Source organism: Rhinatrema bivittatum, chromosome 3 (assembly GCF_901001135.1).
Source record: "Rhinatrema bivittatum chromosome 3, aRhiBiv1.1, whole genome shotgun sequence".
Lineage (NCBI taxonomy): Eukaryota > Metazoa > Chordata > Amphibia > Gymnophiona > Rhinatrematidae > Rhinatrema > Rhinatrema bivittatum.
In genome coordinates this window covers 256844939-256868358 of record NC_042617.1, presented here as the reverse complement: position 1 = coordinate 256868358, position 23420 = coordinate 256844939, and the positions used below count along the sequence as shown (strand labels likewise).

General features: G+C 46.1%; 1 protein-coding gene across 1 annotated transcript in view; it reads right to left on the bottom strand.

Annotated features, from left to right (window-relative positions):
* The window catches only part of ACSS1 (acyl-CoA synthetase short chain family member 1), a 279756-nt gene that overhangs the window by 74330 nt on the left and 182006 nt on the right, over positions 1-23420 (bottom strand). Inside the window, exons 11-12 of the mRNA XM_029594504.1 lie at positions 18289-18416; positions 7869-7932 (exon numbers count right to left, since the gene is read on the bottom strand). Of these exons, the coding sequence (XP_029450364.1) occupies positions 7869-7932; positions 18289-18416 (192 nt within the window). The remainder of the gene's footprint in view (positions 1-7868; positions 7933-18288; positions 18417-23420) is intronic.

Genomic DNA, 23420 nt, shown 5'->3' with positions numbered 1-23420 from the left:
ATCTGGTGCTTGCTCTGCCAGATGAATGTTGCTAACTGCTGCTGCCGGCGATGGGCCTTGTACTCCAGGCTACTTTTACCTGTGAGCCCCTGTTATACTGGACCCGGAGCAACTGCCCCTTTTGCCCAGAGGTAAAATTGGCCCTGCCAACTTACATATTCAAGCCCAACACCAGACTATCAGGTCGATACAGTAAAGTGTGCTCCGTCGGAGCGCACTGTCAGCCTGCTCTGGACGCGTGTTTTCCCTTACCCCTTATTCAGTAAGGGGAGGAAAACACGCGGCCCACCCGCGGCACCTAATAGCGCCCTCAACATGCAAATGCATGTTGATGGCCCTATTAGGTATGCACGCGCGATTCAGTAAGTAAAATGTGCAGCCAAGCCGCACATTTTACTCTAAGAAATTAGCGCCGACCTTTGGGTCGGCGCTAATTTCTTCCGGCGCCAGGAAAGTGCACAGAAAAGCAGTAAAAACTGCTTTTCTGTGCACCCTCCGACTTAATATCATAGCGATATTAAGTCGGAGGTCCCCAAAGGTAAAAAAAGTAAAAAAAAAAAAAAAAAAAATTTGAATTCGGCCCGCGGCTGTCGGGCCGAAAACCGGACGCTCAATTTTGCCGGCGTCCGGTTTCCGAGCCCGTGGCTGTCAGCGGGCTCGAGAACCGACGCTGGCAAAATTGAGCGTCGGCTGTCAAACCCGCTGACAGCCGCCGCTCCTGACAAAAAGGAGGCGCTAGGGACGCGCTAGTGTCCCTAGCGCCTCCTTTTCCCCGTTTTTCCCGCGTCACCTCATTTAAATACTGAATCGCCCGCACCGGCGAAGGGCCGGTGCGCGCACCGGGAGAGCGGGCGTTCGTCCGCTCTCCCGCGGTCTTACAGTATCGATCTGCAAGTCTTTACTGAACCAGCTGGGCATGGATCCAAAATAACCTCTGAGATGCTGTTAAGCTTAGACAGTCCCAGGCTGTTGTTCTACAAGCACCTCCTGTACTTCCATCCCACCCTCTAACATACCCGTTAATTTCTCCTTTTACAAAACTGTCACTTAAAGCACTGATCTTATTTGAAAAATAGGTTGCAAATTCCTCATTCTCTGTTATCAATCTAGAATCAAAAGTGTTTAACACCTCTTTCGCGGCTTAGCTTTAAAGCTATCCAGGTAAATCTGCCCAGATAATTTTAGACCTGCCCTCCACCAGCCTTGGCCAATTAGTGCTGAATGAATATCAGTGCTATCTGGCTAACATTAAGTCCCCTCTCCTGGAACACCCCATGCCGCCTATTATTTAGCTGGGTAATACCTGGCTATGCCTTAGCTGGTCAGCAGGGGTGGGAGGAGATATTGAAACCTTGGGGGTCTGTCCAGCTATCCCAAACTTAGCTGGAAAAACCCTTTTGAATATCAACTTCATAATTTACAACATAGGGGATGTGCTTAAAAATCAGAGCTAGCCTTTGCAAGAAGACTAAAATTCCCAGTGGCTGCCCGCATGTCTCCAGGCACGGCAACAGCATAAGGATATAATATAAGCAGCCCTGGATTTTGTCAATAGGCACCCATTATGCCAGTGGCTAGGATGGCAAACAATTAGGTGTCAACAAAAACAAATCTCACATAACCATCTACAGATATGTATGAAAAGATGTCATTTCTAATTAAGAAGAATGATCATCATATAGCACAATGAAAGGCACATCATGCTGGGCTAAAAGCTGCCCATTTTAGTGCACAAGTTTTAATCATCCTATACAGGAAACTCTGCTCTCCAGACCTTCTTAGCGAGCAGCTCTCCAAGGAAATATCGCAGCTAGACCTCTCAGATGCAAGCACAGCTACCACCTCATGGATTAATATCACCAACAAAATTGCGGACCAAATCTTCCCGTTCACTACCAAAGTTTTACAACCTTCCCAAGACAGCAGGAAACCTTGGTTCACGCCAGAGCTGACAGCACTCAAACAAGAACTAAGAAGAAATGAACAAAGATGGAGAAAAAACCCCTCCACCTCAACGCAAGCTTCCTTCAAATCCCTCCTCAACAAATACAGAAACACCAATCTCAGAACAAAGAGAGATTTTTACTCAAAAAATATCCACAACTTCATCTTTGATTCTAAGGCACTATTTTCTTATGTCTCAACACTCACCAAACCATCCCCCTCCCACCTTCCCAGACAACCTAGCGCTCAACAAAGCCAGTGAATTGGCCAACTACTTCAAGAAAAATTCACCACCCTGACCGACCCTCTTTCAACTCTCAATCTTTCGCCTATCTCTGCATTTGTAACTCTGCCTCAAACAACTTCAAGTCTGGAATCCTTCGAGCCCACTTCCTCTCTAGAGATAGAAAATCTCCTCAAAAAAATCAAACCTTCCTCTCACCCCTCTGACCCTTTACCTACGAACCTGCTCATCTCCATCCCGAACATTATTTCCAAACCTATCGCAGAAATCATAAATATCTCACTAACCCAGGGCTTTGTACCAAACCAGCTTAAGCTTGCAATTCTTAAACCTCTTTTAAAAAACCCAAACCTGCCACCTACGGACCCAGCTACCTTTCGCCCCATAGCCAACTTACCACTGCTTGCCAAACTGATGGAGAAAATAGTTAACAAACAGCTCTCGGAATACCTGGAAGATAACAACATACTCGCTCTAACCCAGTACGGATTCCGGAAATCTCTGAACACAGAATCCCTCCTGTTATCACTCACAGACACCATTCTTGTGAACCTGGAAAAGAGTCAATCCTACCTCCTAGTCCTATTGGACTTATCCGCAGCTTTTGATATGGTAAAACAAGCAATCCTCTTAGAACGACTAGCAAACATAGGCCTTAAGGGATCTGCCCTCAGCTGGTTTAAGTCCTTCTTAGACAAGAGGTTCTTTAAAGTTAGGATAAACAATAAAAGACTCTCCACCTGTCCTTTCCGACCAGGGAGTCCCCCAAGGTTCTTCCCTCTCGCCCACTCTTTTCAATATATATCTTCTCCCACTATGCCAGTTACTCACCAACCTTAAGCTAACCCACTACCTCTAAGTGGATGATGTGCAAATTCTCATCCCGATCACGGATTCCCTCCAGAAAACGTTGGCCCACTGGAATGTCTGTCTGCAGTCAATCAAGAACCTACTCTCTAGTCTCAACCTAGTTATCAATTCCAATAAAACAGAGATGCTCATCATCTCTCATGACGACACCTACACCCGGCTCAACCCTCCAAGCTCTTCTCAACCCACAACACCTAACCCAAACCTTTCTTCATCGATCAAGGACCTAGGAATCTGGCTAGACAACCAGCTAAATCTAAAAAAATTCATAAATAACACCACAAAGGAATGCTTCTACAAATTGCAAGTCCTCAGGAAGCTTAAACCACTCCTTCACTTCAACGATTTCCGGCTGGTGCTACAATCCATCATTCTAACTAAGATTGATTATTGTAACTCCCTCTTACTCGGTCTCCCTGCCAACTCCATCAAACCACTACAGATGGTACAGTACGCCGCCGCCAGGATCCTCCCCAACTCCAACAAAAGAGCCCACATCACCCCCATCTTACGTTCCCTTCATTGGCTGCCTGTCAAACACAGGATACTCTTCAAAGTGCTTTCAATTATACACAAAGTGACGCACAACCTCGCTCCACTCATCTTAAGCACCCAACTGCATACATAGGCACGCTGTATGCCCTCCCCGGCGAAAACATCAAGAAAGAAGCGGGCTCTATCCACAGCAGGCCCTCACCAATGGAATGCTCTCCCTCCAGACCTACCCCTTGAATCATGCCACGCAACTTTCAAAAAAAAACTTAAGATTTGGCTCTTCATCCAAGCTTTCACTGACACTTAATACCTTCCCTGGTCTCAATTTACAGTCTCGCCCTTCCCCAGTGTTCCCTAAGTTCTCTTTGTGCCCTTAACGCCCATCCCTTCCTATTCCTTAATGCCATTCCCCTCCTATTCCAAAAACATACCTATTTCACTTGCATATGTCTGTTACTTGTTGATTGTTTATATATTCCCGCCTATCTATGCTTCGAGGCGGTCTGCTGCTTGTTGATTATATATTCCCGCCTATCTAGGCTTTGAGGTGCCCCTTGGGGTTGGTTTTTCAATTGTCCACTGTTCATTATATCCTACCATTATGCCTGCTCCCAACTTGGTTCCCACTTGTTTATACTCCTTTTGTTACACTTCTAATACTCCACTGTACCAGTTGCACTTGTTTCACCAGCTTCTCCAGTTGTACCAGTTTATAGTTTGTTTCTAATATTTTTTGCCGCTGTTCCATGTACTGCCTTTGAGCGAAGTTTTACTGTTTACTGTAAACCGAGGTGATCTGTATCTCATACAGGAACCATGGTATATAAAAACCAAAAATAAATAAATAAATACATAAAATAAAATAAATCATCAGTCATTCTAAAACAAATTCAAATCCACCTAGTGTATAAACCACATTCCCCTTTTTTTAAAAGATATATTGTATATGCAAATAAAATATGAGTTCTCATATGCAGAATATAAGTCCAAAAACACTTATAAGTAATCCTTGCAAAGACAAAAGGGATGCTGTATAATGTCTGTTCCACAACATTAGGAGTTAGATGCCCAGCATGATGTGTCTTTCATTGTGCTATATGATGGTCATTCTTCTTAATTAGAAATTACATCTTTTCACACATCTGTATATGGTTAAGTGATATTTGTTTTTGTTGATTTATATTATTTTTACACTTTTGGGGGTTTTGATTCCTAAACAATTAGGGGTAGCAGGCTGGCCAAGATTTGCTGTCTTCCAACTCTGCTGAATCTTGTTCAGCAGAGAACAGACCTCTACTACCCTGTTACAGCCTCTTATAGGAGGTGGAGAGCACCAAAAGTGCCTATGGGCAGCAGAATACTAAATCTGTCCATGAATATAAGAACCACTCATGGCCTGCAGCTGCTCCTCATCCTTGCAGTGCAATCTTCCTAGCTAAACAGGAAACACACCAGGGTGGAGATCAGCCATGGGGCCCGATGAGTCTTGCTGTGGTCATGCACTACTGTGACCCAAGGTGAGAAATGTAGGAGATGTAGAAGCAGCCAAAATCATGATGGGGTGTCCACTAGGCAGCAGAGAATCAAGAAGGGATCCAGAAAAGGAGATCTGGGAGGGAGGTTCCAGGCATTGAAGGCTGGGTCAGGACCATGAGGGATCAGAGAGAGTTTGAAGGCAGGGCCAAGGACAGATTTGGGAGGGAACTGGATAATTTAGATATCCTATCTCCAGCTCTGAGCAATGAAACATTACTTACAATGCATCATGGGAGTTTAAGGCTTCCAGCGTCTGAGATGGTTAATTTTCTGTTCCCAGTTTACTGCCTTATAATTTGTTTTGTAGGAACTTTTTTTATTTTTATATGCTACATTTTATATTACTTTTTTTGCACAGGATGTCAATATACATTATTGCTAATAACTGTGTAGCTGGAGTATGTGTCAAAATCCTTTATTATTGCCCATGTTCTAAATACCCTAGATTTGTACATTAGCTTTGCCACAGTCATTGGAAACAACATGAGCTGTGCGTTGTGATGATCTGGCTCCCGTTCTCCAGAAAGATGTAGGATATAAGGAAAGGAGGAGCCTTTTGTCAACTCCTAAGGGAAAAGGGTGAGACAGACAACTAATTAACAGGAAGGTAGGGATCCTTCCTTAAGTGGGAGGAACCAAATAAGTGGATCCCACCCCCTAGAGTCTCCGGACCAGAGTGGAACATCCAATGGCATTTTGGGGTGGGTCCTGAAAAGACGGGGGGGGGGGGGGGGTTTGGAGTCCCCCAAAAGGTCTGCTCATATAAGAAGACAGAGGAGTAGGAGGATTTGGAGTTTCTCCCCGCAGGCACAGGGATGGAGGAGCACATGGCACTGGAGCACATACCTTTATGTACTGAAAAGGACGAGGAACCCCAGTCTGAGTAAGGAGAAGCCTATAGAGTGAGCAGCCAATCAACATTTAAGGTCAGATTCCTCCTAGCCTCTTATTTAGAAACAGTGTCTTGCTGTGGGTGGCTGTGGCTTATTTTCCTGTGGTTTCATGACAGCTTAGAGATAAGGAAGAGGTGGAAGTTCATGAATTAATTCAGAGAGAGAGAGACAAAAGAAAAGAAAAGAACTCCTTATCTACAAGAGGCTGGTGCAAGAAGGTAGTTTCCCATCAGAGGAATTAATCTGTGCTGAGAAAGCTGACCTAATTTAACTCAACTCAATGACAGGGAACTGAGCTCACTCATAGGGGATGACATATAATTTGGGAAGTTGAACTGTTTGAATGCTTTCAAAATGTGAGTATCCTGCAGAGGTGAATTATCTGCTAAAGCACAAGCTGTGTTCTGGTCTACTGCAACTGCATATCAACCCGAGGAGAGACTGGAAACAATCACAGCATGCACTTTTTATCTGCCTAACAACACAATGTTCAAATACAAACTAACAAGAACTTTGTGTTTGAAGATCAGGTTGGCTTGTGTGGACAGCTATTTATCAGGTCGATACAGTAAAGTGTGCTCCGTCGGAGCGCACTGTCAGCCTGCTCTGGACGCGTGTTTTCCCTTACCCCTTATTCAGTAAGGGGAGGAAAACACGCGGCCCACCCGCGGCACCTAATAGCGCCCTCAACATGCAAATGCATGTTGATGGCCCTATTAGGTATGCGCGCGGGATCCAGTAAGTAAAATGTGCAGCCAAGCCGCACATTTTACTCTAAGAAATTAGCGCCGACCCAAAGGTCGGCGCTAATTTCTTCCGGCGCCAGGAAAGTGCACAGAAAAGCAGTAAAAACTGCTTTTCTGTGCACCCTCCGACTTAATATCATAGCGATATTAAGTCGGAGGTCCCCAAAACTAAAAAAAAGTAAAAAAAAAAAAAAAAAAAAAATTTGAATTTGGCCCGCGGCTGTCGGGCCGAAAACCGGACGCTCAATTTTGCCGGCGTCCGGTTTCCGAGCCTGTGGCTGTCAGCGGGCTCGAGAACCGACGCCGGCAAAATTGAGCGTCGGCTGTCAAACCCGCTGACAGCCGCCGCTCCAGGCCAAAAGGAGGCGCTAGGGACGCGCTAGTGTCCCTAGCGCCTCCTTTTCCCCGTTTTTCCCGTGTCACCTCATTTAAATACTGAATCGCCCGCACCGGCGAAGGGCTGGTGCGCGCGCCGGGAGAGCGGGCGTTCGTCCGCTCTCCCGCGGTCTTACAGTATCGACCTGTATGTGTATACTTTGTCTGTTAGGCATCATATTGAACATTTTGTACCATATTGTACCTTTTTATGTACATTCCACATATGTCAAAAGGCAGGAAAAAGCATGCCTGCAAAGAAAGAGTGCTTAGTCACATCGTAAGAGGAAACCTTTGCAACACCCGCAAGTAATTGACTGTGCACATAAGCAGCAATTTATTTTATAATCCTTATTTATAATCCCTGCCAATGAATAGGGCAGACATTAAACTCATGGCATTGTATGTACATTGCTTTGTAAAGCATAGGCAAAGAACAAATGTGTGCATTACTTTACTTCTGACCAAACTAAATTGTGTACGTTTTGCCTCTTGTTCTCACAGCCTCAAATAAGGACCCAATTAAAACTGTTGTTATGGCCTTATTAATCCAAAATAATTAGTTTGGGAAAAATCTTCCTATAAGAAAAAGAAAATTATTTTTGTGGAAACGATAAGGCCAGTGGGAGCAGTGGGAGGTAAAATCAGGAAGTTTATTTCTACAGAGACAGGCTTGACAACATTGTAAAGTTCCAGCCCACTGCTCTAAACACTCTTTAAGAACTGAATTTTTTTTTGTCAGCAAATTCTGTTTTTCACCCTTACCTTCTCCTTTGATTTCATGAGGGAAACCAATTACAGCTGTTTCAGGCACATCAGGATGTTCAGCCTTTAAAAATACACAGAAATTGATTTCATTAGGATCAAAAGAAGCAAAAGGAAGTGAGTTATAATTAGGGCTTCTAATCTTAGGTGTTTATCAATTGTAAATTTAGGTGTTTGTTTTCTAGCTAATTAGGTGCTCTTTGAGGCTACAAGAAAAAAAATCAATGCTTATCTGTCCGTGTTTTTGCAATACAGGCACTATTTTATATTGAAACAATTACTAGTGATGAGCAAAGCCCAATCCTTTCGGTTTGGGCTTCGTTTTTGGCCCGCCGCTGGAAATATTGTATTTCCCACGGTTCGGGCCTTTGAAATTCGGGGGGGGCCTGAATTTTGGATTAGTGCGCACTAACCTGAAAATGAATTTTTCCTGAAATTTTGGGAAAAATTTGCTGGGGATTCGTTGTCCCCGAAACAGGACGAATGCACATCCCTATCAATTACAGTACATTTGTGCAGCTGAGGTGTCAGTGTGGAAAAGGCACAAAACCAGAGTGAAGACTCCAAGGCAGTAGGGGAAGTGGAGTTTCTCCAGTGTATAAAGAAATATATATTAAGACCCCTTGAAAGACCAGAACTAGTCATTTAGCCTGGTTCACAGCCCAGAAGGGAATGCTGGTTCCAGGGCAGTCCCCCCCGAGCGTTTTTTAAAGAGAGGAAGCCCAGGAGGAAGACAGATATCCTGCCGAGACTGTGAATGACTGAAGTTTTGATTTCAGCTGCTGAGGTAAGCAGGCCTTTTCTGTTATTTTTTGTTTCTCTGTGAATAAATCATTTTCTGTGGCGAAAGGCTGGAGTCCAGACTATTCTGTCCTCCAGCCCACCCCACCCCCCTTCTAATGTCCAAGACCACTCACATGGCATCTCATGGGGTTTATCCAATAACCACCTGTTTTAATGTTTTGGATTGGGGTGTTTTAATGGTGTTTTATCAGTTAAAACCTAAACTGAGAAGCCCTAGTTATATTTAACTATGATCCATGAGCACTGGATATATAAAATATCCCTGTTTCTTAGCAAAAGCTGCATGGATCATTTTCCCCTTCAGCCCCCAATAGCAATTATTAACAACAATGAGATCCATGTTTAGCTGTTATCTGCCTGAGCAAGCTATGTGGATAAACATATCCAAAAATAAAGAAAACCAAGATGAGGTATATAACATAATCATAATATAATCTAAATCCGAAATCGGAGCAGCCTCAGAGGGAACTTTCTTTCACCCTCCCCTCATCTTCCCTCCCTTCCCCTACCTAACCCCCCCCCCCCCCCCCGGCCCTATCTAAACCCCCCCCTTACCTTTGTCCTTCGATTTACGCCTGCTAGAAGGAGACGTAAATCTACGCACGCCAGCGGACTGCTGGCGCGCCGTCATCCAACCCGGGGGCTGGTCCGGAGGCCTGGACCATGCCCCCTGGCCGGCGCCACGCCCCCGGTCCCGCCCCTGAAACGCCACGTCCCGCCCCCGAAACACCGCGTCATTCGGCCCCACCCCCCGACACACCTCGACACGCCCCCTTCAAAAAACCCCGGGACTTATGCGCGTCCCGGCGCTCTGCGCGCACCGGCGGCCTATGCAAAATAGGCGCGCCGGCGTGCGAAGGCCCTGCTCGCGTAAATCCGGGTGGATTTACGCGAGCAGGGCTTTTAAAATCCGCCCACAAGTGTTTAAATTCAATAACCCGTCTCTTGCCTCGCAGTGGGCTGCAGATGGTGTCAGAAATAAACACAATCTCATCAATCATTTGCTGATAGGCAAACACAACTACTAAATACTCAAAATTTTACTTAGCTGAATGGAATTCATTCTCAACAAGATAATAGATACGGTATTCTCACTACATACTTCATCACACGAGTCCCACTATAAAGATGTTAACCAACCCGACTAGGCCCATGTTTGGGCACCCGCCACCTGCCTCAGGGGTCTTTGTATCTACAACATGAATGAAAAACAAAATTAAAGAGACATAAGCACATTAAAATAATAAAAGCACACGATATGGCTATAGCGTTACCTTTCAACATTTTTGCCTAACACGACACCATAGCTCAACCCATCATACTGCCAGAAACAGCTCTTTAAAAACCATATCAAATTACGTCACATCCACCATATGTGGAATCATTCGCAATGCAAAAAACATCTAACAAACCATCCCATCGATTCTCTTATTCAAGCCAAACAGTCCACTGAATTGGGAAAATATATCCAACATTGTTCTTTTGTAATCAATAAGTGATCCAAATCACCACCACAACTGTCATAACGCACTTGTTCAAGAACTCTTGCTCCTCATTTGGAGTGGTGTACATGTAAGTCAATCTACATAGGCAAAACCATGAGACAGGTCCGCATCAGAATGACAGAGCACTGTAATACTATCACATGTCAAAAAGTGGAGGCTCAGTTTGTCACACATTGCCTAGAGAAACAACATACTTTTAATGAAAAAGTGTGGAATGACAGTCAGGGTGGTGATTGGGATCGCTTATTGAATACAAAAGAATAATGTTGGATATATTTTCTCAATTCAGTGGAGCCGTTTGGCTTGAATAAGGGAATCAATTGAATGGTTTGTTAGAATGTTTTTTGCTTTGCTAATGATTCCATATATGGTGGATGTGATGTAATTTGACATGGTTTTTAAAGAGCCGTTTCCAGCAGCATGATCGGTTGAGCTATAGTGCCATGTTAGATGTAAACATTGAGAGGTAACACTATCACCATATCATGTGCTTTTATTAATTGTGTTTATGTCTTTTTAATTTTGTTTTTCATTCATGTTGTAGATACAAAGACCCCTGAGGCCTCTGTCAGGTTGGTTAACATCTTTATAGTGGGAATCATGTGATGAAGCATTTAGTGTGGATACTGTATCTATTATCTCATTGAGAATGAATTCCATTCAGCTAAGTAAAATTTTGAGTATTTAGTAGTTGTGTTTGCCTATCAGCAAATGATTGATGAGTTTGTGTTTATTTCAGACACCGTCTGTAGCCCATGCGAGGAAAGAGACAGGTTATTGAATTTAAACACTTGGTGTCTGATGCTGTGGCTATGTTACAAGAATAATTTTTTCTTGTTTGAATTTTGGTTAAATTTATCATTTGATTATATTATGTATATGTTATACCTCTTCTTGGTTTTCTTTATTTTTGATTAAAAGAAGAGGGTGCTTCTTTTTTTTATTTGTTAAACATAACCAGCTAACTTGTCCAGCATATGTTTATCTGGCTAACTTTAGACCACCTGAATAGCAAACATAGGACATGATTCATTAAGGATTTGTCCCATAAACACAAAATGGGAGGAAAGCCTTAATTAATCTGGCCCTTAGCTGGATAAGGCTGAATATCGGCACTTAGCAGGTATTCATGCCGATACAGTACAATGGAGCGCACTGTTAGCCGGCAATTGGATGTGCGTTTTCGACACGCTAGCTTTACCCCTTATTCACTAAGGGATAATAGCGCGTCCAAAACGTGCGTCCAACCCCCCCCCCCCCCCCCGAACCTAATAGCGCCCGCAACATGCAAATGCATGTTGATGGCCCTATTAGGTATTCCCACGCGATTCAGTAAGTAAAATGTGCGGCTTGGCCAAAGGTAGGCGCTAATTTCTCTGGGCACCGGGAAAGTGCACAGAAAAGCAGTCTGGTTTCCGAACTCGTGGCTGTCAGCGGGCTCGAGATCTGACGCCGGCAAAATTGAGCGTCGGCTGTCAAACCCGTTGACAGCTGCCGTTCCTGTCCGAAAAGAGGCGCTAGGGACGCGCTAGTGTCCCTAGTGCCTCTTTTTACCGCCGGGCCTAATTTAAATAAATGTATTTACTGTATCGCGCGCACAGGAGAGTGTCCTGTGCGCCCGCCAGGTTAGTGGGTGCTCACCCACTCTCCCGCGATTTTACTGTATCGGCCCATAAGTTAGCTAGGTAAGTTGTTCTGCCCCAGAATGCCACCTCCCCCCATATATAATTAGCCATTTATTTGTTTAGCCGGATAAATAGTTATCTAAGTGACAGCTTCTAAACACGGCTGGAAATTGAAATAGTGCCACTTAGCTGGATAATTTCGAACTTATCCGGCTAAGTGGCACTGAATATCAACCTCAATAAGAACATAAGAACATGTTTTTTTTAAATGATGATTTTCTAAAACAAATCCACTGCAGTTCCGAGAAAGATAGGATAAATAAAGAAAAAATGCCTGCAAGTTAAGAGAAGGAATAAAGGAGGCTCACTTTTGTATCCATTCTGCCTACTTCAGCTCATTCATTAAGGGGGGGGAGTTTCAAACAAGCCTCCTAAATTAGGTGCCACAAAGGAACTCAAGTTGCACCAATTTTCAAAGCGAACTTAACATGCATATGTCCACTCTATCAATTATTTCACCAAATCTACTCGCATGCAATTACACCTGCTCTTATGTGCGGAAAACTTTTTGGGAAAAATTGTGTGCCTACTTTTGAAAATCCAAAACATATGCATGCAAGTCAATACTCCTCCCCGACCCTGTCCCCAGAAACACCTTTGCTCAGCCCAGGTAAATTTACACATGAATAGAACATACATGTATAAATTCCCCTACATATCAGGAGGGTAATTTTCTAGCAAGCCAGTTCTGTGCATAAAATACCATTTTACCCTCTATGCTTAGCATGCCTTATTACCTCCTATCATCCCACATGCTCACTTCGGTCTTCTGATTACTCCTGCCCCCACAGAAATTAGGCTAGAACTTACCAGAGAGCTCTGTTTTTCTTCTTTAGCACCTATAGTGTGGAATTCCTTTCCTCTTTCATTACGCATGGAAAAGGACTACCCAAAATTCAGGAAATCTCTTAAAACTTTCCCATTCACCAAAGCCTATCCTTCTGACTGTTAAAATCTCTCCTTCATTTACCTGCTAAGATTGTTATGCTGTTAGTCCTATTTTTAAACTTTATGGTTACTGTTTTATTATTATTGACTATTAATTATTGTTTGGATGTTTATGTTTAGTTATGGTATGTCAGGACATTTTGAGGTTTATATTCAGATACAGCCTGGATAGCAAAGTTAGCCAGATAAACGTATCCAGCTAACTTTGGAGGCATATTCAATAGTGGAGCCACATTACTGAATATAGCCGGCTATCTTAATTAGTTGCATGGATAACTATAGCTGGCTAACTTTAGGACAGCTCTTTGTCTCGACCAGACTTACAGGTCGATACAGTTAAGTGCGCTCCGACTGGACGCGTGTTTTCCCTTACCCCTTATTCAGTAAGGGGAGGAAAACACGCGGCCCACCCGCGGCACCTAATAGCGCCCTCAACATGCAAATGCATGTTGATGGCCCTATTAGGTATGCACGCGCGATTCAGTAAGTAAAATGTGCAGCCAAGCCGCACATTTTACTCTAAGAAATTAGCGCCGACCCAAAGGTCGGCGCTAATTTCTTCCGGCGCCAGGAAAGTGCACAGAAAAGCAGTTGGGGACCTCCGACTTAATATCATAGCGATATTAAGTCGGAGGTCCCCAAAAGTAAAAAAAAGTAAAAAAAAAAAAAATTTGAATTTGAATTCGGCCCGCGGCTGTCGGGCCGAAAACCGGTCGCTCAATTTTGCCGGCGTCCGGTTTCTAAGCCCGTGGCTGTCAGCGGGCTCGAGAACCGACGCCGGCAAAATTGAGCGTCGGCTGTCAAACCCGCTGACAGCCACCGCTCCTGACAAAAAGGAGGCGCTAGGGACGCGCTAGTGTCCCTAGCGCCTCCTTTTCCCCGTTTTTCCCGCGTCACCTCATTTAAATACTGAATCGCCCGCACCGGCGAAGGGCTGGTGCGCGCGCCGGGAGAGCGGGCGTTCGTCCGCTCTCCCGTGGTCTTACAGTATCGACCTGTTAGCCGGCTATGTCTTCCAGCTAACTCTGAATATTGGAGTTAGATGGTTAACTTAGCCAGCTAACTCAACTCCTCCAATTTATGTCCCTGGACTTCCCCTAACTTATCCGGCTAAATTCTAGCCACCTAACTTATTAGCTGGCTAGAATGTAGCCACATAAGGGCTGAATATAGCCAGATAAGCCATTTAGACGGATAACTATCATGTTATCCGTCTAAATGGCTTTTGAATATGGACCTCCCTATGACCAATTTTGACATATAAGTATTTTTATTTTTGTTTTAGTTTACATGTTAGCTAATTTTATTATATTGTTCATTGCGTAAGAAATGCGATAAATCAAGAAATAACTAAACTAAGCCAAACCTTCGGAGATACCTTTGAAAATTACCCTCCAAGTATCACAGTTTTTATCTAAGGACAATCTGGCTACAAGAGTGCATGCACTAATAATTTCTCATCTGCATTAAGAGGTTACAACGTATCCAAAACAAGCTGCTCATCTGAAGGCCAGATTTAGGCATAGGTGACCTCCTAGAGCCCCAAAGTGTGAAGGTGCCAAATATCTAGGCCAAAGAGCTGCCTGCTTCTGCTTGCTTTGGGGCCATGTGTTAGCAGAGATTCAAAGTGGTGATGCTGTGGGGGGTTTTTTACTATAGGCACCAACATTTTAAATCTGTCCCTGGTTCATCTGCTTTCTGGCCTGAGGCCTAGGGATCATATTACACCAAGCCTGAGAAGTTTGCACTGGTTACCAATTGCCTCATTGATCCTGGTAAACTATGCACGAGCAGCCATGCGCAGCTTACATCTCTCCTGTGCAAAGCCTCGGTTTTGCCACAAAGGAGGAGAAAAGAGGAGACCACTTTCCAGCACTGCAACATAGGAATCGATGTCAAGGCAGATGCCTACTGAGGACGGATTGCTGGTCTAGGAGTGCTGCTGCACCTCTTACCTCACAGTAACTGGTGGGAGAGGTACAGGAGCAACGGGATCCCTTTCTGTAGCCACCGCCACTCTGTCCAATCTGTACTTTCTATATGCTGATCCTGTCCCCAATAGTTACATAGGTCAGATGGGCCTAAAAATAATGTTGGTCCAGGCTAGGCATCCATATTAGATGGGTCACACTGCATCCTTCTCCTGTGCTGTTCCAGGCTTGCAATTTAAAGGGGCAAAAAGCAAAAGTGAAGACCACGTATGCCAATTGCTCCCACCCTCCTTCCATCTCCATCTCGTGAGTAGAAATCGCAACTATAAAGGGAGTGACAGGGCATAACAGAAACACAGGGAGAAAATATGCCAGACCCCCAAAACATAGGTGCTACATAATACACCAACTTGTAAACCAACATGAAAACTCTGCAGCTATGTAGATGTCACCAGCCTCAGCTAGCGCCAAGCGGCGCAAGTAATATATCTGTGCTAGATCTCCAATGCAACATATAAAAATGAGAAAAAAAACCCAACAGTCTGGCAGCCCCCCACCTGCCAGGGAGCCGCAGAACAGCCAGAAATGCAATATAAATTTTCGTGATGGTCTTATGTCTCTACTACGGTGGCCTATCGCTCTCAGTTACTCTCATCTTCGCTGTGTGGGAAATGTCATGCACGGGAGGGGTCACTGTTTCATCTATTTCGGATTGTGTTCACATCAAGAACTTCTGGGCCTGGGTTTTAAACCATCTCAATGGCTTGTTGGATATCTCTATGCCTCTCTCTCCCCACGAATTCTGTTATTTGATTACCTACCTCCTAAAGCCATTCGCAGTGTACATACCCGCATTTTCTTTAAAAAAGCGTGCTATGTGGGGAAAAAAACTGATTTTGTTGCAGTGGAAAGACGCCAGCCCACCGTCCTTTTGGCAATGGCGCAACCATCTTCATCGTCTTCTGCCCAAGGAGTCCGTCTCGGCAAAGGTTTCCCCACTTCACAAATGGAAATTTTTAAAGGTTTGGGAGACATTTCTTCAATGTTTGCGCATAAAGCTCAAAGCCTGATCCTCAACACTGCTTGACATTGTCACCCTTCTGTGTGACCTGCTGGAGAAGTTTCCTCTTATGCTGTTCTTTTTTTTATTTTTAGCCTACTGGACATTATTCTGAATGGTTTGGGACTCTCAGAGAAACAGGGGGGGGGGGAGGATGGGGGGACATGCTGGGGGGGAGGGGAGTTACTAGTATCCTATGATTGTATTTTGTTGTTTTTTTTGCCCAGTGTGGGAACTGTAAATGTGCAAGAGAGCATGGGTGTGAAAGTGAGTGGGTATGTGTGTACGGAAGAGGGAGAGAAGTGAGTGAGTGTGTGTGTTGGTGGGAGAATGGCAGAAGTAAAGGTGTAAATGGACATTTATTTATTTATTTATTTGTGCTTTTTCTTGACCGACCATCATCAGAGATATCATGCCGGTTTACATGTAACAGGGGAAAACAAAGCATGAAGAGAGCAGTTACAAAAAAAACAGGTTAAGGAAGAACTGGGAGGTGAGGAGGAAGGTGCACGTAGGAGCAATAGCTTAAGGCTTGAGAGCAGTATAGCAAACTTATAATCATAATATGTTTCCCAACATTTAAAATGGGATGACGGAGTGCAAATATCCAATAGTGCGTACAATGTGTGGACAGGTTAAATGAGCTATAAATTTCACAATATTTGGATGCTGAGAGGCTTCACCGGAAGTATGGCAGAGCTTTACATCCAGGCGAACCTAACCGGGTTAACAGGGGGAGAGAAAGGGGGAGAGGGCTGAGGGGATCTCTGCGGGAAGATGGTGAGGTTGATAGAAGGAGATAGATTGTAAGGATAAAGAATATAGGCTTGTTTAAAGAGCCAGGTCTTGAGTTTTGATTTAAATTTATGTGTACACTGCTCTAGTCTGAGTTCAGGTGGCATGAAGTTCCAGGGACAGGGGCCGGCGACTGAAAAGGCCCGCTCTTTTGTAGATTTGAGGTGAATATGTTTCGGGGGGAGGGTGTGGAGGGTACCTTTGTAAAAGGATCTAGTAGGTCTGGTAGAGGAGAGGACATGTGAGAATGTGAGAGAATGAGCAGTGAAAGTAAGTGTGAACATGTAAGAGTGTTTATGAGAGCAAATTTGTAAGCATCCGGTCCCACTGTGCAGTTGCCCTCTCCCCGTCCCCCTTCTCCTCCCCCCCCCCCCCCCCTGCTAACCCATGGTAATCTCAGGGTGACTGGAAGTCAAAAGTTCCCAGGTATGGTTATTCTCCCCGATATAAAAAAAAAAGTGTGCACCCATCCCACACGTTTTTATGCTCAGAAATTAATGGCTGCCCAGAGCAGGCGTTAATTTCTGAGCAGCCCAAAAAAAGTGTACAGCAAAGCGGAAAATACTGCTTTTCTGCACATCCTACGACTTAATATCATGGCGATATTAAGTCAGAGGAACCAAAAGGTTTAAAAAATAAAATTAAAAAAAAAAAAGTGCCGGCGGTCGGGTTAGGGAAACGGACGCTCAATTAACAAGCGTCCATTTTCCTAACCCGTGGCTGTGCACAGGTTAGGAAAACGGACGCTCGTAAACTTGAGCATCTTTTTTCCTAACCTGCTGACAGCCACCTCTCCTGGGCGCCCGCTGCCAAGGAGTTCCTAGGGGCGCGCATTTGTCCCTAGCGCCTCCTTGAGGGGTTGCGCTGCGCAACCCCTCACTTAAATACTGAATCGCGCACCCAGGAGAGGTGCCTGGGCGTGCGTTAGGAAAGCGGACGCTCAATACTAAGCGCCTGTTTTCCATGCATCATTTATTGCACACTCTGTATCACAGAGCTCCCCCATGCTTCAAATGGCTGATCATTGGACCATGCATGCAGAAGAGGAGAGGTTCAGCAGCTAGAGGAGCCAACTGAGCTGCAAACCGTTACTACAAGTGCATGGATTGGGGAGGCCAGAGACAGGAGCGTGCATGGGGAAGGGCGGAGAAGAAGCAGGGACTTGGGGCACCACGGAATATAGCGTCTTCCCTAGAGAAGACAGGGGGAAAGACAGGAGGAAGATGCTGTGGGCGAGGAGAGATAGGAGGCAGTGGAGAGGAGGTCTGGGGAGAGGAAAGAAAGCTGGGGAAAGGGAGGCCGGAGTCAGAGGGCAGACGCCACAGGAAAAACTGCAGGGAAATTGACGACGACGCTATATTCCATGGTGCCCCAAGTCATTGCTTCTTCTCCGCCCTTCCCCATGCACACTCCTGTCTCTGGCCTCCCCAATCCGTGCACTTCTAGCATATGAGTGTAAAGAGAAGGGGGCTGAAAGGTGGAGAGGAGTCAAGAGATCGTGTAAAGGGCTTGGAGGGCTGGGGAAAGATTGAGAGGAAGTGGCAAGTAGCAGGGAAGCTAGAGAGAAAATGACTATCATGGGCCCTTTTTTTTAATAACATACAGGGTAACGGCTACTGAATTTGAAATGAAAAAGAATTAATGGGGCACAAGACCTCTGTTATAACCCAGTCTACTAATGCACAAAATTACCAAAGCATCTTCAATTTCTGCAGTCCCCAGTCGATGTCCACTAATATTTATGACATCATCCATCCGACCAGTTATCTGGTAATAGCCTTCTTGAGATCTATGAGCACCATCTCCAGTAAAGTAATAACCTGCAACAAAAACATAGATATGGATCTTCAGACATGACGCCTCCAAATGTACTGTAAAGTAAATTTAAAAAAACAAAAAAGAAAGACGGGCTGGGGTGGAGGAGCCTGCATTCAATTCCCAGCTCATCTTCCGCTTGCTGGGTCAGCCAGGGCTGGGAGGGCTGCGGAGGCAGCGTTCATGGCTCCTGAGGGGTGAGGAGGAGAGAGGGATCCCCGGGCATCATGCACTGGTGTCACCTAATGGCCAGATTTAAGGCCTAGATTTAGGGCCCCTGGCAGGGTCATGAAGAGAGCCCTGGCCAAGGACATTTGCTGCAATGACTGCAATAAGTTGGAAGGGGATATCAAAATGGGGTAAAATCCCTAGGCAGTTGCACATGAAGGCTCATGCACCAGATTCTAACCTTGGCTCTGGTTGAGCTGGAAGGTGAAAGAGCAAGAGGAAACTGTGGTGACACAAAGATAATCATGTGGTAGATTAAGACAGCAAATCACAGTGCTTGATCCAAACTTTTATTTTGCAGCTACCTTTCTTCTTCAACCTGGCATTTTATTTCTTAAATTTTAACATTTCCATCCCTGCCGTGCCTTTACTCCCCTCCCCCCCCCTCCCAAATAAACTGTACGCACCCAATTTTAAGGCACGAACCTGGCTGAAAAGGCGTGACAGTAAAAAATTAGAGAGCTTGTGGTCTGACCAAACAACCTTCAATCAGCATAGAGCTGTGCTTAGAGGCTTATGAGAGACCAGACCAGTTTGCCCCTCAGCAAAGGAGAAAACTTTCCAAAGCAGTGAGCAGGCTGATCGTAGACAAGGCGTTAAGAATGCAGTCCTTGTAACCACTTCCCTGTATTAAAATGGTCTTGGGGCCATAAATGAAACATTCCTATCAACATTAATTATATTAAACTATGTACCTTGCATTGGGGTTGTTTTATTAGTGTTTATCAGTTTAAACCTAAAATCAGAAGCCCTAACTATATTTAACGTTGGGATCAACCAATTTACAAGCGAAATCTGCTGCAGGTCTCAACGTGGGCTGAAGCAGACTTTCACATATGGACTACACTTATGCATAATTGCATATACATTACTTATTATTATTATTATTTATTAGACTTTATATATACACCAGTAAAAATTGTATTCAAGTGATTTACAGAAAATGTTATGGATTAATGGTTTTAGTGGACCCTTGGGCCGGCCTGCAGGAGACTGGGGAGAGGTGGACTATAGTCTCAGTGTACAAGCAGGCCGGGAGGCGGATATCAGGCAGGATGCGAACGATGATCTTCACCCTGGACGCCGGTGCTCCCCCGGGAGGAGCCCGTAGGAGTCCAGCCGCTGGGATTTAGGAGATCGGTGGTGAGACTTCACTCTGGAAGCCGGAGCTCCCCTGAGAGGAGCCCGTAGGAGCCCGGCCGCTGAGACTTAGGCGAGTACTGTAACTGGATCAGGAACAAGCAGGCTTGGGAACTGGAGCAAGACTCGAGTACTGGAACCAGGCAGGAACTGAAGCAAGACACGGGTACTGGAACCAGGCAGGAACTGGAGCAAGAGACGGGTACTGGAACCAGGCAGGAACTGAAGCAAGACACGGTTACTGGAACCAGGCAGGAACTGAAGCGAGACACAGGTACTGGAACCAGGCAGGAACTGCAACAAAATCTGAAGCAGGAACCAGGTTGGAACGTAAGCAAAGTCTGAAGCAGGAACCAGGCTGGAACGTAAGCAAGTCTGAAGCAGGAACCAGGCTGGAACGGAGCAACTACCGGCAAGTAGTAACACACTCCGGGGCACGGAGCAACTGGGAACCGCAAGGTAACCCCGTTGCAAGGCAAAGACTGAGGGTCCTCGGCCGGCTTACATAGGCCACGGCGTCTGACGTCAGGAAGCGGGCGGAGCTTTGAATGGCGGGAACAGGCCTACAAAGGCGTTCTTGTGCACGCGCCTAGGGACAGGGCGTCCACCGAAGATCTCCCACCGGCGTCGCCCCCGCGGGGACGCCGCCACATAGGCCACAAACTCCGCCAGCTAAACCGGGAGCGGGACCAGGAACATGGGAGGTAAGGGCCTGGTCGCGGCACATGCGACCGGGACCGTAACAGTACCTCCCCTCTTACGCCCCCTCTTAGCAGGCCCTTTTTACCTGGGTGGTCCTGATGGAACTGCCTTAGTAAGTCCTTGTCAAGGATGTTGCGGGCAGGCTCCCATGAGTTATCCTCGGGACCACAACCCTCCCAAGCGAGCAGGTACTCCCAGCGTCATTGATGGTAGTGCACATCAAGGATTTCCCGGACTTGGTATGTGGTGTCATCTGGCACAGAAGGATCCAGAGAGTCAGGAGCCCAAGGATGATTATCTAGAAAGAACGAGAGGCTTCAATAATGACACGTGGAAGACATTATGTATATGCATGGACGAGGGTAGGCGTAACTGATACGAGACTGCTCCCACTCATTCGGCGATACAAAACGGTCCGCAAAATCTTGGGGCTAGTCTTCGAGACGGGATCCGTAGCTGTAGATTCTTAGTACTAAGCCAGACGCGGTCTCCTGGGAGGAAGATAGGCGCTGGCTGGCGATGCTTATCTGCCCATTTCTTGAAGGTCCTGACGACTTTATGCAACTTCCCCTGGATAGAAGTCCATAAAGTAAGTAAATGACGGGCTGAAAGCTGCACTGCTGGGAGTGCACTGGGACTTGGCGAGGGCAGAGGTGGGCGATGTTTGTTTCCCATACACAACGAGGAAAGGTGAACTTCCAGTAGCGGCATGCGTATGATTATTATACGAAAATCCCGCCCACGGGAGTAACTTGGCCCAATTGTCTTGTCGTTCGTTATCGAATGACCGAAGAAAACTCTTTAATGTCCGGTTGGTCCGTTCTGTCTGCCCATTGCTCTGAGGGTGGAACGCAGACGAGAGACTGAGTTGCACATTGAAACGCTTACATAGTGCCTTCTAATATCGAGCGGTGAACTGCGGGCCTCGATCTGACACTATGTCCTGTGGGAGGCCATGGAGTCTAAAAATGTGCTGAGCAAAAAGGTTGGCCAAGTCAGGTGCTGAGGGTAACTTTGGCAGGGAACAAAATGCGCCATTTTGGAGAACCGATCTACGGTCACCCAAATGACCGTGTTTCCCTCTGAAACTGGGAGATCCACCACAAAGTCTGTGGAGATATGCGTCCAGGGCTCCACCGGAATGGGCAACGGTTGTAACAAGCCCCTAGGCTTCCCGGTGAGTGGCTTTTGTAAGGCGCAAGTAGGGCAGGAGCCCACAAATGCACGAACGTCGTGTCTCACCGTTGGCCACCAGTAATACCGGTTCAGAAGATCAAGGGTTCCTTTGCGGCCAGTGTGGCCCCCAGTGAGGGAGTCATGGGCCTAGGCAAGGACTGCTCTACGAGAGCGGCGAGGGACGACGGTTTTCCCTTGGGGGGACACAGAAGTTGCCGAGAGGCACACCTTCGTGGGGTCCAGGATATATTGTGGAGTCTCTGGAGTTTCCTCGACTTCAGTGGAATGCGACAGGGTGTCAGCTCGGATGTTCTTAGAGCCCGGGCAATAACGCAGGATAAAGTTAAAACGGTCGAAGTATAGGGACCACCGAGCCTGCCTCGGGTTCAGGCGTTGGGCTTGGCTCAAGAATGCCAGGTTCTTGTGGTCGGTGTATACAGTAACTGGATGGTTGGCCCCCTCCAACCACTGTCTCCATTCTTCCAAGGTGAGTTTCACGGCCAGCAACTCTTTATCGCCAATACAATAGTTGCTTTCTGCCGGTGAGAATTTTCTTGAGAAGTATGAGCACGGTAGTAGTTGTCCTGTATCGGAGTGCTGACTAAGTATGGCCCCAACCGCCACATTGGAAGCGTCGACTTCAACCACAAATGGTCGGCTAGGGTCAGGATGACGAAGGCAGGTATCTTGCAAAAAGGACTACTTAAGGTCCTCAAAGGCTTGGCAGGCGGAATCAGGCCAGTCCACCGCATTGGCTCCCTTCCGGGTAAATGCAGTTAAAGGTGCCACAATGTGAGAGTAATTTGGGATGAAATGCCTGTAGAAATTTGCGAAGCCGAGGAAGCGTTGCAACGCTTTAAGGCCCCTCGGCTGAGGCCAGTTCTTAATCGCGGCCACTTTCTCGGAAACCATTTGAAAGCCGGCTGCTGAGACAATGTAGCCCAGGAACGGCAGGAAAGACTTCTTGAAGCTACATTTCTCCAGTTTCGCATACAGGCTATGCTCCCTGAGTACCTGGAGCACTTGACGGACATGCTGACGGTGTGCAGGCAAATCTCGGGAGTAGATTAGAACATCATTGAGATAGACGATTACGCAGGTGTTCAGTAGATCCCGTAGCACCTCGTTCATCAGGTGCTGAAAAACCGCTGGGGCATTACACAAGCCGAAGGGCATTACAAGATACTCGTAATGCCCGTCTCTGGTATTAAAAGCGGTTTTCCACTCGTCTCCGGAACAAATTCTGACCAAGTTGTAGGTCAGAACTGGAACCCCATAAGTCCAATTTTGTAAAAATCTTTGCTCCCTGAAGCCTATTAAGGAGCTCTGGGATTAGCGGGTGTGGATAGTGATCCCGTTTAGTAATGGAATTAAGCCCTCGATAGTCAATGCACGGCCTCAGCGAGCCATCCTTCTTGCTGACAAAGAAGAAGCCCACCCCAGCAGGTGATTTGGACGGACAGATAAACCCCTTGGCCAAGTTCTCAGATATGTATTCAGACATGGCCCGGGTTTCGGGTAATGACAAAGGATATACCCTACCTCGAGAGGGCATGGTTCCGGGTAACAGGTCAATGGCGCAGTCATACGGACGGTGCTGTGGAAGGATCTCCACCTTCGTCTTGGAGAAGACATCTGTGAAGTCCTCATAAGGTGCCGGAGGACTGAGGGCGGAGTGCAGTAACGGAAGTCCTGGAGCCTTGGCTACATTCATACAATTAGCGAGACAGAACGGGCTCCATTTGGTAATTTGTAGAGTATCC